Below are 12,587 nucleotides of genomic sequence, written 5' to 3' on the forward strand. Positions count from 1 at the left end.
TCTGCTGTACTGTCGACTCAGTCGGAAGATTCTGAGTTTATGCCGCCAATACGGCGCATAATATAGTGGCGGGGCCCGCCCTCATTTGCAGTCTCAGCTGGCATTGCCCAGTGAGAGTTACAACTTCACTGGCATTGTGCAATAGGAAGGGAGTTTCCAAAGCGTTAACGCCATGTCTCGTTCCCGTCTCTCAGGGAACCGAGGTTACAACAGTAACTGGAGAATTCAAGTTTAAACTCCGAGTTGGTTGAACCATGAAACGGGCCCCTGGACTATAAACTGAACCCAGACAATAATTTCTCTTCTGTAAGCTTATGCTTCAGGTGTTGCATTTTTTGCACCAACAGTATCTGTAATCCACACAACACACAATGCTATAAAAAAGCTCCAATACTTAATTTTGACATATTTCCTAAGTTTGTTTACATTAAATTAAATTCCCATACTGCTTTCCGCTCGTTTGCTTCGCACAAACTTTATGGCTCATTTGAAATCTTTTTAAATTAAAAACTACATAAATTAGTTCATTGTTAAAATTACAAATGACCTGCTTCTTGCGTCAGATCAAGGCTGCATCTCATTGCTAGTTTTACTTGATCTTAGTGCTGCGTTCGACACCATAGATCATGACATACTCATAGATCGATTACAAAACTATACGGGTATTCAAGGGCAGGCTCTAAGATAGTTTAAATCCTACCTGTTCGATCGCTACCATTTTGTTTATTTAAATGGGGAGTCATCTCATTTATCACCATTAAAATATGGAGTGCCACAAGGATCTGTCCTAGGTCCTCTGCTATTTTCAATATACTTTTTCCCCTTGGTAATATTATTAGAAAATACAGGATTAGTTTCCACTGTTATGCTGAAAATACTCAACTATATATATATCTCAACGAGACTAGATAATTATTCTTTAGCTTGGGTTAAACTAATTAATTGTACTTTGTTGGAACAGCAGCTACGCTAATCATTGCTATATTTGTTTCTATGTTTTGCTGCGGGATGTCTAGGATTTACACAAACTCCAGTCTGGATCCAGAACACCTGAGAAGAGATGATGCTGACCCTCAGATGATGCTAACCCTGAATCAACAAACAGAACTAAGAAATATTGCTACAAGTGTGACTGCATCATATAATAATTGCACTTATAAGCTACTACTTAATATTGTAGAAAATTAATTTTCTGTAAAGATGCTTTGCAATGATTCGTATCATAAAAGGCGCTATACAAATAAACTTTGAAAAATTAAAATGCTAATTATGCAATGTCTATCAGCCTTAAATCCAACTCAGAAAAAACTACAACCCTGTTTCTACTTTTATACATATTCAAACATTATCAGATTAAATAGTTTCAATTCATGGCAGTTAATCATCAAGCCGTTAATCATTTCAGTTAAAAAAAGCATGACTGTACACCCCCACAGAGGTAAAAATCTCTCATATTTTCCACAAACTTAAGATTACTCTGAAGCTTCTCCGTTTATTATGTTTATTCACAGCAAAGCCATGGAGAAATGCAGGTAGACTTTAAACACAATCATTCACAATACACACATATTCAATGCAATTATAATTCATTTCAAAGCAATTGTTCATTAAATAACACGCTATGTAAAAAAATAAAATAAATGTTTTTCATAACCCTGTAGAATTCTCAGTCGATTAGATAAGGAATAATTAACCATAAATTTGACATAACATGCATTTATGCAAGTTTCATTCAGTTGTTCTTCTCACCATGTACTGGCCTCGTCACATAATGACATACAGTCACATTTAAAACTGAAGCCCCTAAAATAGAGCTTGATGAACATATATTAAAAACAAATATTTGTCCTGTTCTAGTTCTAGCAGACATGAACACCGATTTACACTCCGTGAAGTGAGGGAAGAAGATTCCTAAACAGATGCACGAGCAGAAATTACAGTACAAGCTGGTGAATAAACAGCAAGAGAAGCACAGTCTGCAAATGGACTGAAATCTAGAAATTCTAACATGTGCATCGTCTCCTTTGTTTTTTTTATTAGCTCAGACAATGAACCTGAATAACTCCTGGTGCCTAATACTGCTCAACACTTAAAGGCGTCAGAAGAAATCACATTGTCCTCGATCTTTTGACATATAAGAGGTCTTTGTACAACTAAAACATCCTTCAGGTTTCACATCTTAAAACATTCTCCTCCTTATAAACAAAGCATTTAATCGAGCTCAAAAGCCAATCCACGTCACGACTCCTTCAAGGGAAGCCAAGCAACAAATCAGCTGGTCAGTTACTCGTTACTGTAAACTAATAGAGATGAAATATGCTGCAGAGCCACTATGAGAGTTTGAAGCTTTGTTTGCAGTAACTCTTATTAAAACTAAGCATTGTAGGTCCTCACGTGTTGTTTGAATGTGAATGAATGGGAGATTATTTTAGGGGTTGTGTCTCTATCTGTGTGTATTACAGCACAGTTTCACTGGTTCAATCTTCTTGCTTTTTCCTAGAACAGACACAGAGTAAATATTAGCACAGGCAGTGTTTCTGCACAGGGAACAGGTGTAGATGAGAGTGAAATCACCTGCTGAACGCCGCTGTGATCGGGAGGATTGGGTCGATCTGTGCTGCAGATTTCACAGCCGGGTCTCGTAGACTTATTTATGAACGTACAGGAAGGACAGGACCAGCCTGACTAAAGACAGAGAGATGATTCGAACATTAAACTGGAAGACAGATCCATATTCGGGGATACTGATCCATGTGTTTTCTATGCTTTGTAATATTTAAAGCTGTCTGTGGACGTGATCCACTTATTTACAAGCTGTCTGCATCTGCTAGTGTCTAGAAATGGAACATGTGAATGTATCTAATTATTACCTGTGTGTTACTTGATTTCAGTTTGGATCCTCCAAGTTGCAACATTTCAAGGTTAATGATGTCACTGACGCTGGGTTTCTCTGGGCCACACCCACTGCTGCCTGCTGACCAATCAGAAGCACACACTGAAGCAGTTATAATGGTGAGTAAAACAGCGGACAGAGGAACATCCACACACTACCGTTCAGAAGTTGCAGTCAGTATATTTAGCTTTTGTTTAAAATAAATACTTTTTTTTTTTCAGCAAGGCTGAAATGAATTTATCAAAAGTTATAATGTTACAAATGATTTCCATTTCTAATAAATGCTGTTCTCTTGAACTTTGTTCATCTGTGAATCCTAAAAAATATCAGTTTCCACAAATATATTGAGCAGCACAACTGTGTCCAACATTGATGATAATCAGAAATGTTTCTTGAGCAGTAAATCATCATATTATTCTGATTTCTGAAGATCATGTGACACTGTCACTGAAGACTGGAGGAATGATGCTGAAAATACAGCGGAGCATCACAGAAATAAATTACACTTTAACACAGATTCACACAGAAAACAGATATTTTAAAATATAATAACATTTCAGAATTTTCACAGTATTTTTGATCAAATAAATGCAGCCTCGCTGAGCAGAAGAGACTCCAAACATCTGAACAGAAGGATAAGTGCTAGAATAAAAAGCCGCCTGATTTAAAGGCTTGTGATGATACTGACACAATGTCCTGAACAAACCAGGAAACACTTAAATAATTCCACTGTCACAAGGGAAAAAAAAAAGTGTTATGTTGCATTTTTTCATACAAGTAAAACGTCCTGTATTCACTCATCTTTGGCTGAGGAGCAAGTATCGAACACACCTGTGCTGCTGTGGCTCAGGCGGGGGGGAAGCGTGCTGTATCCTCTCCAGTCGTGGCTGACGGGGCCGCTGGGGGCCGGCGTGGGGCCGAGCGTGGTGTTCAGGGGCATGGACACACCGTTCTCCTGCTGCTGACCGAGGCAGTGCCGAGCAGACAGGAGGTAGAGGAACGCAGTGTCACCGTCTCTGTAGATGCCATACGACGCTAAAGAGCGTCCGTCCGAGCACAGACACTGAGCGATGACCCAGCGCTGCACCCTGGGGTGGAAACCATACTCAACAAACATCTGCAACAGACAAACACACCGTCACACCAGCAATCACACATCAGATCCACCTGGAGACGGCTTGACCTCACACCTGCTGCTTCAGAGAGGCCACGGTCACGTGAGGGACGACTTTCACTGTGACACAGCAGGAGGACGACGCGTCTTCTATTACCACAGCCAAGCTGAAATACAAAGATTACATTCAATCTGCCACCATCAGGATCTCTCTGTATACTGGTTTAAAGCTGCTGTCTTTCAAAGCTCGTTTCTCTAGACTTCGAAGACACTAACACATTCATACAGATGACACGGTTGTGCATCTTTGCTAGTGAACTTCACTGCAGAAACAATCAATAGTAATATTAATAAACACACAGTATCGTTATTACCGTGTTACACACATCAGAATATCATCGCTAGGGCTGTGTATGGCCATATGATTGTGACACTGTAACATTCCCAGAAGCGTGCAGCTGTGGTTAAGACACGATCAACAGAAGACTATCATATCTCCAGACCTGATCTCGGTGTGGTCCGTGTCCCGCGGCGCTGGCTGGATGCTCAGGGTGATCTGCTGCTTGGCCAGATCTGTGGCGTAGTGCACAGCGGCGTGAGCATCTCCAGCCTCGATCGCTCGAGACAGCTCCAGACACAGCTCCTCTACAGCACACAGAGCAGAACAACATCTGAAGACCACACTCAAGCTCTTCCACAACCAGGCAAACCAAAAACCAGCTGGACACCAGATAGAACTTCTTTTGTTACTAGTTTCTCTAGGTCATTTATGTAAGTGAGGATAGCAAAATAAAGTAAACCGTCACATTATACCCAAAAGTTCTTTAAGTGTGATCTGACATCATCGAGATTAATTCGTTCCAAAACAGTTCTTTTCAGACTTTATTACCATTTTCTAAACTATTAGCAAATAAACTGTGATATAATGTGAGAAGATGTCTGAACAGATTCTGGCTTGAGTGCATTACTATTTTTTTGTTACAATTAATCTTCATAAAACGTAGTAAAATAATGTTATTTTCTTATTATAAATTCTTAATACATATGAATATATTTATATGACCACAACAACAAGTCTAAACAAATTGATTTATATAAAACTGAAAAATACAATCTAATTTTTCCATGAGTCTAGCAACTCTGAATAAATTTATTAATTTGTTTTAAAGAGTTAAATAAAGCAATAAGCCCCAAGAAACGGTGGTTTACAGTGATTTTAGAACAGCTAAAGGGCATGATTAGGGTAAAAACAAGTTTGAAATAATTACAATTATCTAAAAAAAAAAAAAATACTGAAAAGGTCATGTTGTAAAACTACTAATCTATATGTTATATAAATAATATTTTTTAATAACTATTGTCTGATTTGTGATGAAACCAGGCTTCTGTCGCTGTTGGTCAATAGATAAATCACAGCTCAGCATCACAAAAGTGTGCCTTTATCTGATAATATATATCCAGGTTATTTTGTGCCTTCAGCAGCAGTGGATCGGTTTAACCATGTCAACACTTCCGTTAGAACGCTAACCTTTCATTGACAGTGACAAGACTGATGCGTTTCTCTCGCCACACTTCGTTTTCTGCTCTCCATCATTTGAAGGATGAGAAATGTTGGCAACTAAGACAGAAAAGAGTGAATGAACATCAGAACCAGATCATTTCACAAACAGAGAAGCAAAGCATCTGTGGAGTGTGAGGCTTTTGTGTTTTCACATTCGGCTTGTCATGCATTTAAGATCCACGGGTCTGCTTAAAATCCAACAAGAGACTACACAAAAAAAGATGATTATATTTAAACACTCAGTTTGATGATCCGAACATGTAATGAAATGCTGAATGATTGAGAGCTGAAGAAAGAAAAGCTCCTCAGAAGATGCGAGGTGTTCTGGAGGCTTGTGCAGATGATTGACAGTAGCAGTGACCTCTGACCTCTGTGAGACTCTCGGAGCGATGACATCATGACGGTGGCCCACTCCTGCGCCTCCTGCTCGCTGCGGAAGGTGAACGTGAGGCAGTCGTGGGGCGGCTTGCTGAGACGCATTTCGTGACATCGAGCCGTTTTGACCTCGTACTTGACTGAGCGCAGATCGAACTCTGCCAGAGACTGAGAGAGAAGAGATCACGACACTGAAGAACAGATCATAACCAGCTTCACGGCAGAACCACAACAGTGCACTAGTAGCTTCTGAACCACTATTCTGAGAATGTAGGGATACTGTTTGTAACAACTTAATCAAGATGTTTAGTGAACTTTCTATTTAGCTACACAAGACTAGACTACAGGTGTATAACAGTGTTTACATAGACTGACACATAAACAGACAGAACTGATGTGATACATGAGAGGAAGGACAGTGAGCCTGTGTGTGTGTGTGTGTGTGTGTGTGTGTTTGTGAGTGTGAGTGTATAATTGTGTTTGTGTGTGTGTGTGTGTGTGTTTGTGAAAGAGAGAGAGAAAACAGTGTGTGTGTGTGTGTGAGTACCACGCTGCGTCCTCCGCGGTCGGTGTGTCGGAGTGTGAGCGTGAAGAGTCCCGCGCGGTTCGGGTTCATGCTGAGCTGCAGTCGCAGTGAGTCCGAGCCCACAGACAGCGGCCGAACCGACACCCGCACCGACATCAGCACCGTACTGCAGCCCGAGCTCACAGCCATGTCTTCAGCAGGACGCTCTTCAGCTGATGACTCACATCATCACCATCTTCACCAACGACAAGCAGCCCGATTCAAAACAGGAAGCGCGTCCGTCTCATATTTACTGCCCCCTGCTTATTACGCGAACTGTAGTTCCGACAGAGGATGTGTCAAATCAAATCGAATCATTTAAACCTGAATAATAACAACTTTAATAATTGATCAAAAATACACATTTTTCTAAGTATTTTTGTGCAATAAATCTAGAACATACTCTTTTATTCTTACGTCCATATACAATCAGCTTGACAACATGAATAGGCTGCTACTATATTAAACAATACGGAAGTTCTAAGTGGCCATGCATTATAATTTATTCCTTCTTGTTTGATCGTTATAACGACTTAATTTTATCGTTATCTCGACATAACGAAAGTTTGTTTTCTCGTTATGACGACATGACAGTTTTACTGTTGCTATAGTAACAAACTCAACTTTGACTCGCATCTGATGGACAGTCATGCAGGAGCTCTTACTGTAGACTATTTCTGCTAATTCTGCTTCGCCTAGTTAATAACGTCTACAATACTGTATATAAATAAAGGCTGATCAGTCACTGTTGATTTTTCCAGAGACAGAACAACGAACGTTTTGTTTTTGTAATTAACATGTTTAAATGGTAACACCGCGAACACTTCAGAAGGATGCAGAACTATTTAGAGCTGCTTGGATTAAACTCACTTTTAATTTTCCCTTTATTTGTATGTATTTGAAATAAAATTATATATAATTTGTCATTTTTAGTAGTCATTATATGCCGTGACAGATATCATATCATGTGCATCATTTTGGTTTTGATAAGCAATTATTTTATGACACAAAACGCGTGGGTGAAACTCATGCATCTAGCAAGAATTTAATACACAAAATAATCATATTGATTCAAGCATTTAGCATTTATGAATTAATTAAATGTCAGTAATGAACAAGACTGCACAAATTATAGCGATCACGGGGAAGGTCCGCGTACAGTGAAGTGGACAGTGCACAACACCCCTTCAGTTATATTCAGGTCTATAGCGCCACCTGCTGGCGCAGTTTTGTACCTTCTTAGAGAAAATTAAGTCGTTATAACGAGAAAACAAGAAGGAAAAAAGTTATAATGCATTGCCGCTTAGAACTACCATAAAACATACAAAAAATACATAAATAGAAGCCTTTGAGTTATGATTGATGATCAGCTGACTTTCTCAGAGCACATTGCTAAAACTGTCCGATCCTGCAGATTTGCTTTATTCAACATCAAGAAGATCAAGCCCTTTCTTTGGGAACATGCTGCACAACTCCTTGTTCAAGCTCTTGTTCTATGGCTGGACTATTGCAATGCTCTCTTGGCAGGTCTTCCAGCCAATTCTATTAAACCTTTACAATTAATTCAGAACGCGGGAGCAAGATTAATTTTTAATGAGCCAAGAAGAATACACGTCACACCTCTGTTTATCAATTTGCTCTGGCTTCCAATAACTGCTCGCATTAAATTCAAGGCATTGATGTTTGTCTACAAAACTACCACTGGCTCTGCACCCATTTACCTAAATTCGTTACTTCAGACTTATGTGCCCTCTAGAAGCTTGCGTTCTGCAAGTGAACGTCGCTTGATTGTTCATCCCAAAGAAGCACAAAGTCACTTTTACAGACTTTTACATTAAATGTTCCCTTCTGGTGGAATGACCTCCCCAACTCAATCCGAGCAGCTGAGACCTTAGCCATCTTCAAGAATCGGCTTAAAACACATCTCTTCCATCTTTATTTGATCCTCTAACTTTAACACTCACTATTCTAATTCTATTCTTTAAAAAAAATTCTAACTACCTTTCTAATCTTTTTGTATTCTATTTTCTTTTCATTTATTATGCAATTGTGTATGTATGTGTGTGTGTGTGTGTGTGTGTGTGTGTGTGTGTAAAGACCTCTATAGCTTGCTCTATTCTTTTTTTATTCTATCTGTTTTCTTTTTATTTATTATATTAGTTAAAATCCCATGCTACGTGTACTGTGTTAACCTAACTGAGACTTATAGCACTTATATATCATTGCTCTTTTGTTGTTTTTGATTGCTTACACTGTCTTCATCTGTAAGTCGCTTTGGATAAAAGCATCTGCTAAATGAATAAATGTCAATTTAAATTACAACAGAAAAAGTAACAAATAAATTTAATTATGTAAAAGCAGGTTAAAAAAATCTTAACATTGAAAAAGAGGATCAACTGGTTTAAGATTTTCTTTACAGAAAGTACAGTTCGTTTAAACAAAATTTTCAACACTGTAGACGAAAACCATTTCAACTATTCACACAAAATCCATGAGGTGTATTTCACCTGTAGGTGTCGTGGCCCCAAAGCTTTTTGTGTACCTCCAGAGCATGGAGCCAATGACACATGATACGTTTCTGATAATACGATAATGTGTTAGTAAAATATGCTATTATACAGCAAAAATCTAAATTGGATATTGTGTGACCCTGTATGCTGCACCAAATCTAAAAAGTCCAGTATTGTGAGTTTTGGCCTTTCATATCTCCTGAACGCTAGGTAGTGCTGTGCTGAAACTGTGTGTGTAGCCTCAGGCCATAATTGTTATAACACACACCGAGTTTGGTTTGAATTTGCTAAAGCTTTGCAGAGATATACCCTGCATTACTTTCAGAAGGGCTCTTTGATCCCTTCAAAGGTTAATCCTTTCGGAGTGAGAGCTTAGAAGGGTTGAAGGGTGTAGGGGACCAAACAAGTGCCCTTCTTTGTCATCATCACATGCTCACACGGAGATGCCATCATCATGCAAAGAATCTGCACAAAGGATCATGGGAGCCTGAAGTGTCCATCAGTTATACCCTTCGAAGGGGGCAGTTTTGAGCATGTAGTTTTGGAACGACCCTTCAATATGGCGGCTTCATTGAATTTGTTTGCGTGTTATTCAAGAATGGTTTGACTTGTCAACTTGCATTCCATATCTTTTTGTCAGCAAAGTCTAAAGATGATCTGAGCCAATTTTGGTGGAAATCAGATAAACCATCTAGGACGAGTTCAAAAATAATTCAACATTTTTTTAAATCTCGACCTGTAGCAATTTTAGTTTTGGAATCAAGGATAATTTTGTTTCTAAACTCTATGGTTCAAAAGTAATTTGCATAAACATTAGTGCAAATTTGAACGGTTGGTGGCGCTAGAGCGTTTGAGTTAGAGACCCCAAACTTGCTATGGTTAATGTTGAGTTATGGCTAAAGATGTGTGCCAAATTTCACAACTTTCCTGCAAGAGATTCTTGGACTGCCACAGACACTCAACAGAGGAAGAAGAAAACACAGACACATTAGGTACCTACAATCAAATAAATTGCACACTAATGTTTAAACAAAAGATTGATTTTATTAAAACCCCTCTTTCCCTGTCAGCTGTTTTTTTTTTTTTTACCATCATTTTTATTATTTTTTTAAGTTGCCAGCCAACGCCAACATTTTCAATAATTTTCACAAAAAATGTATGGCCTCCAGAATATTTTGTTGAATCAATATCTGAACATTCAACACTTCAAATAAGCTACAATAACAAATAAGCTTTTATTCAAGCTTCATGCATTCTTTTTTATCAACACTTAGATGTAGGTAAGTTTCATAAAAATTTAACATTTTGATCAAAAAGCTGAGAAAGTCATGTTTTTGTCAAAAACTACATCCAGATGGGATTCAGACGCTGATCAAGACAGATCGATGTCCTCCATCAACACCCCAAAGCCCCAGTCCTAAACCAGTTCCTGCGTCAACGTTTCATTCGTTAGTGTTTGATGATTGTATTTATTTTATAAGTTGTAAAAACAATAGTTTTTACATTTTAGGGAATGTCTGTTACTAATATAATCAATTTTATATCAATGCTAGTCCACAATCCAACATGAATAAAAAACATCCCTTTAAACATTGTGGTATCGCACAACCATACAAGTTTACTAAACTAATATTGTGACCTCTTTTAAGCGTTCTATGCAGAATTTGAATCAAATTACTGTTTATTTGGAGACAATATATATATATTTTTTACACCATTTACATTTATTTTGGCTTCTTCTGACAGTTCCTTTTTTTATGAGCCAACAGAAAAATTGAAGTGTTGAAACTCATCCCACATGAAGCGCAGCTGTACAGTTCTTGTGTTTGTGAGGAATCCTCGTCTGTGTGGATCTGTTGCTGCTGTTTCAAGCGGCTCGCTCTCACACAGCCATTTACACCTGCATGCATTTTCTGGTGTGACTTCAGATTGCAGAGCCATTTAAAATCCTTCCCACACAAAGAACACTCATAAGTTCTCTCGTCAGCGTGGCTTTTCATGTGCATCTCTAAGTGAGACTGCAAAATAAACTTTTTACTACAGTGATCGCAGTTAAACAGGCGTCCTCCAGGGTGAATGCGCAGATGGTTGAAGAAGTTGATCTTGTCTGCAAACGTCTTGCCACACTCCGAACACTGCAGGACGTCTCCACAGTAAAGTTGCAAATGCCTTTTCAGCTGTTTGTGTTGAGCGAAACTCTTTCCACACTGGAGACAGGTGTAAGGCGTCTCTCCCGTGTGAAGGCGTATGTGACACCGCAGATTTCCTCTGTGTGAGAAACTCTTCCCACACTGAGGGCAGGTGAACGGTCGCTCTCCGGTGTGCGTTCTCATGTGGATACGAAGGTGTCCTTGTCTCTGGAAACTTTTCCCGCACTGCTGGCAGCTAAGTGAGATCTCTCCTGTATGGATTCTGTTGTGGCTATGAAAGTGTCTTTCCCACGAGAAACTCTTTCCACATTGATGGCAAGAGAAAGAACTCTTAGATCTTGTTTTCTGAGTTCCTCTTTCCGAGCAATTCTTTTCTGTCTCTGAGCAACTAAGGGATTTTTCTCCTCTTGTGAAATCATGGTCTTCTTGGCTTTCCTCTTTCGGCGGCCTCGGGTCTAAAATCAACCAAATAAATGTTCAAAAAGATAGAAAACTGGGAATAATTTTTAATGCCACAAAGCATCAGCCATTAAATAACTTAAAGCTAATTATGTAATTCTGATGTCAGTGGCATCAGATAGCTGTTTATATGAGTGTAAAGATTGTCATAAATATAAATTTCTTTATAGAGAGAATCGGTGTAATGAGAATAGAAACCCACCTATTTTCTTCTCCGTATCTTCATCTTTGACTCTCCATGGGTCTGGAATTCTTATTTCTTCACTTTCTTCTTTAACAAACTCCATGTTTACCACATTATGTAATGTTTAGGAGGATGAGAATAAAGAACTGGGGGGAAATAATTAATTAAAAAAGATAAACACAAGGTAAGGTTATGTTGCACTAGTCACAGACAACACTCCACCTTAATCACTGTGGGGTAAAAAAAATCAATATAAATACATTTAATACTGATTCAATTTCACACAGTCGAATCCCAGCACACACTGGCGCAGCATGATGACGTCAACTCGACTCAAAATAAAAGTCTTGTTTCCACATTACATATACGTCACAGGATAATTTTATTTGGTGTAATTAATATTTGTGAACATACACTACCAAGCGGGATTCCACTCAGAATTATTATTATTGTTATTATTATTATTATACTTTTATTTTGATGTGTCTTTTGTGACGTCATAATAAGTCGCCTACGAGGTTTGTTGTTTATTGTTTGGAACCGTCAGTATTTAAGTGGTGCAATGAAAGTAGAATGATTGTACTGCTGTTATGTATAAATGATTAGTAAAGCGCATCCACACACAAGTAACAGAAATATTTATAATTCTGCTTTTATTTATTTCAGGTAATTATTCTCATCACGTGACACAGTGAGCAGACCAGTAGGAAAAACTCAATTTGAAAAAGCAGAGATATATGTAACATGATATTATAAACATGGAGCTAATTAGAGAA

At 38.5% G+C, this 12,587-nt stretch overlaps 2 protein-coding genes across 3 annotated transcripts; both read right to left on the bottom strand.

Annotated features, from left to right (window-relative positions):
- Positions 1–1,484: 1,484 nt before the first annotated feature.
- Positions 1,485–6,755, bottom strand: sharpin (SHANK-associated RH domain interacting protein). 2 transcript variants are annotated; one of them, XM_052609494.1, is made up of 9 exons: positions 6,491–6,755; positions 5,937–6,111; positions 5,536–5,625; positions 4,511–4,652; positions 4,084–4,174; positions 3,725–4,010; positions 2,871–2,971; positions 2,575–2,685; positions 1,485–2,496 (listed from the first exon to the last, which is right to left on the bottom strand). In XM_052609494.1, the coding sequence occupies exons 1-9, from the start codon at positions 6,656–6,658 to the stop codon at positions 2,470–2,472; spliced, it is 1,191 nt and encodes a 396-aa protein (XP_052465454.1). In that variant the 5' UTR covers positions 6,659–6,755; the 3' UTR covers positions 1,485–2,469. The 2 variants fall into 2 exon arrangements, with proteins under 2 accessions (XP_052465454.1, XP_052465450.1); XM_052609490.1 differs by having other exon boundaries at positions 2,871–2,974.
- Positions 6,756–10,234: 3,479 nt separating this feature from the next.
- Positions 10,235–12,129, bottom strand: LOC128022226 (gastrula zinc finger protein XlCGF8.2DB). The gene is made up of 2 exons (XM_052609578.1): positions 11,830–12,129; positions 10,235–11,623 (listed from the first exon to the last, which is right to left on the bottom strand). Exons 1-2 carry the CDS (start codon positions 11,912–11,914, stop codon positions 10,743–10,745), a joined length of 966 nt encoding a protein of 321 aa, XP_052465538.1. The 5' UTR covers positions 11,915–12,129; the 3' UTR covers positions 10,235–10,742.
- Between the last annotated feature and the right edge of the window lie 458 nt (positions 12,130–12,587).

This window comes from Carassius gibelio, chromosome A2 (assembly GCF_023724105.1).
Source record: "Carassius gibelio isolate Cgi1373 ecotype wild population from Czech Republic chromosome A2, carGib1.2-hapl.c, whole genome shotgun sequence".
NCBI classification, from domain to species: Eukaryota; Metazoa; Chordata; class Actinopteri; order Cypriniformes; family Cyprinidae; genus Carassius; species Carassius gibelio.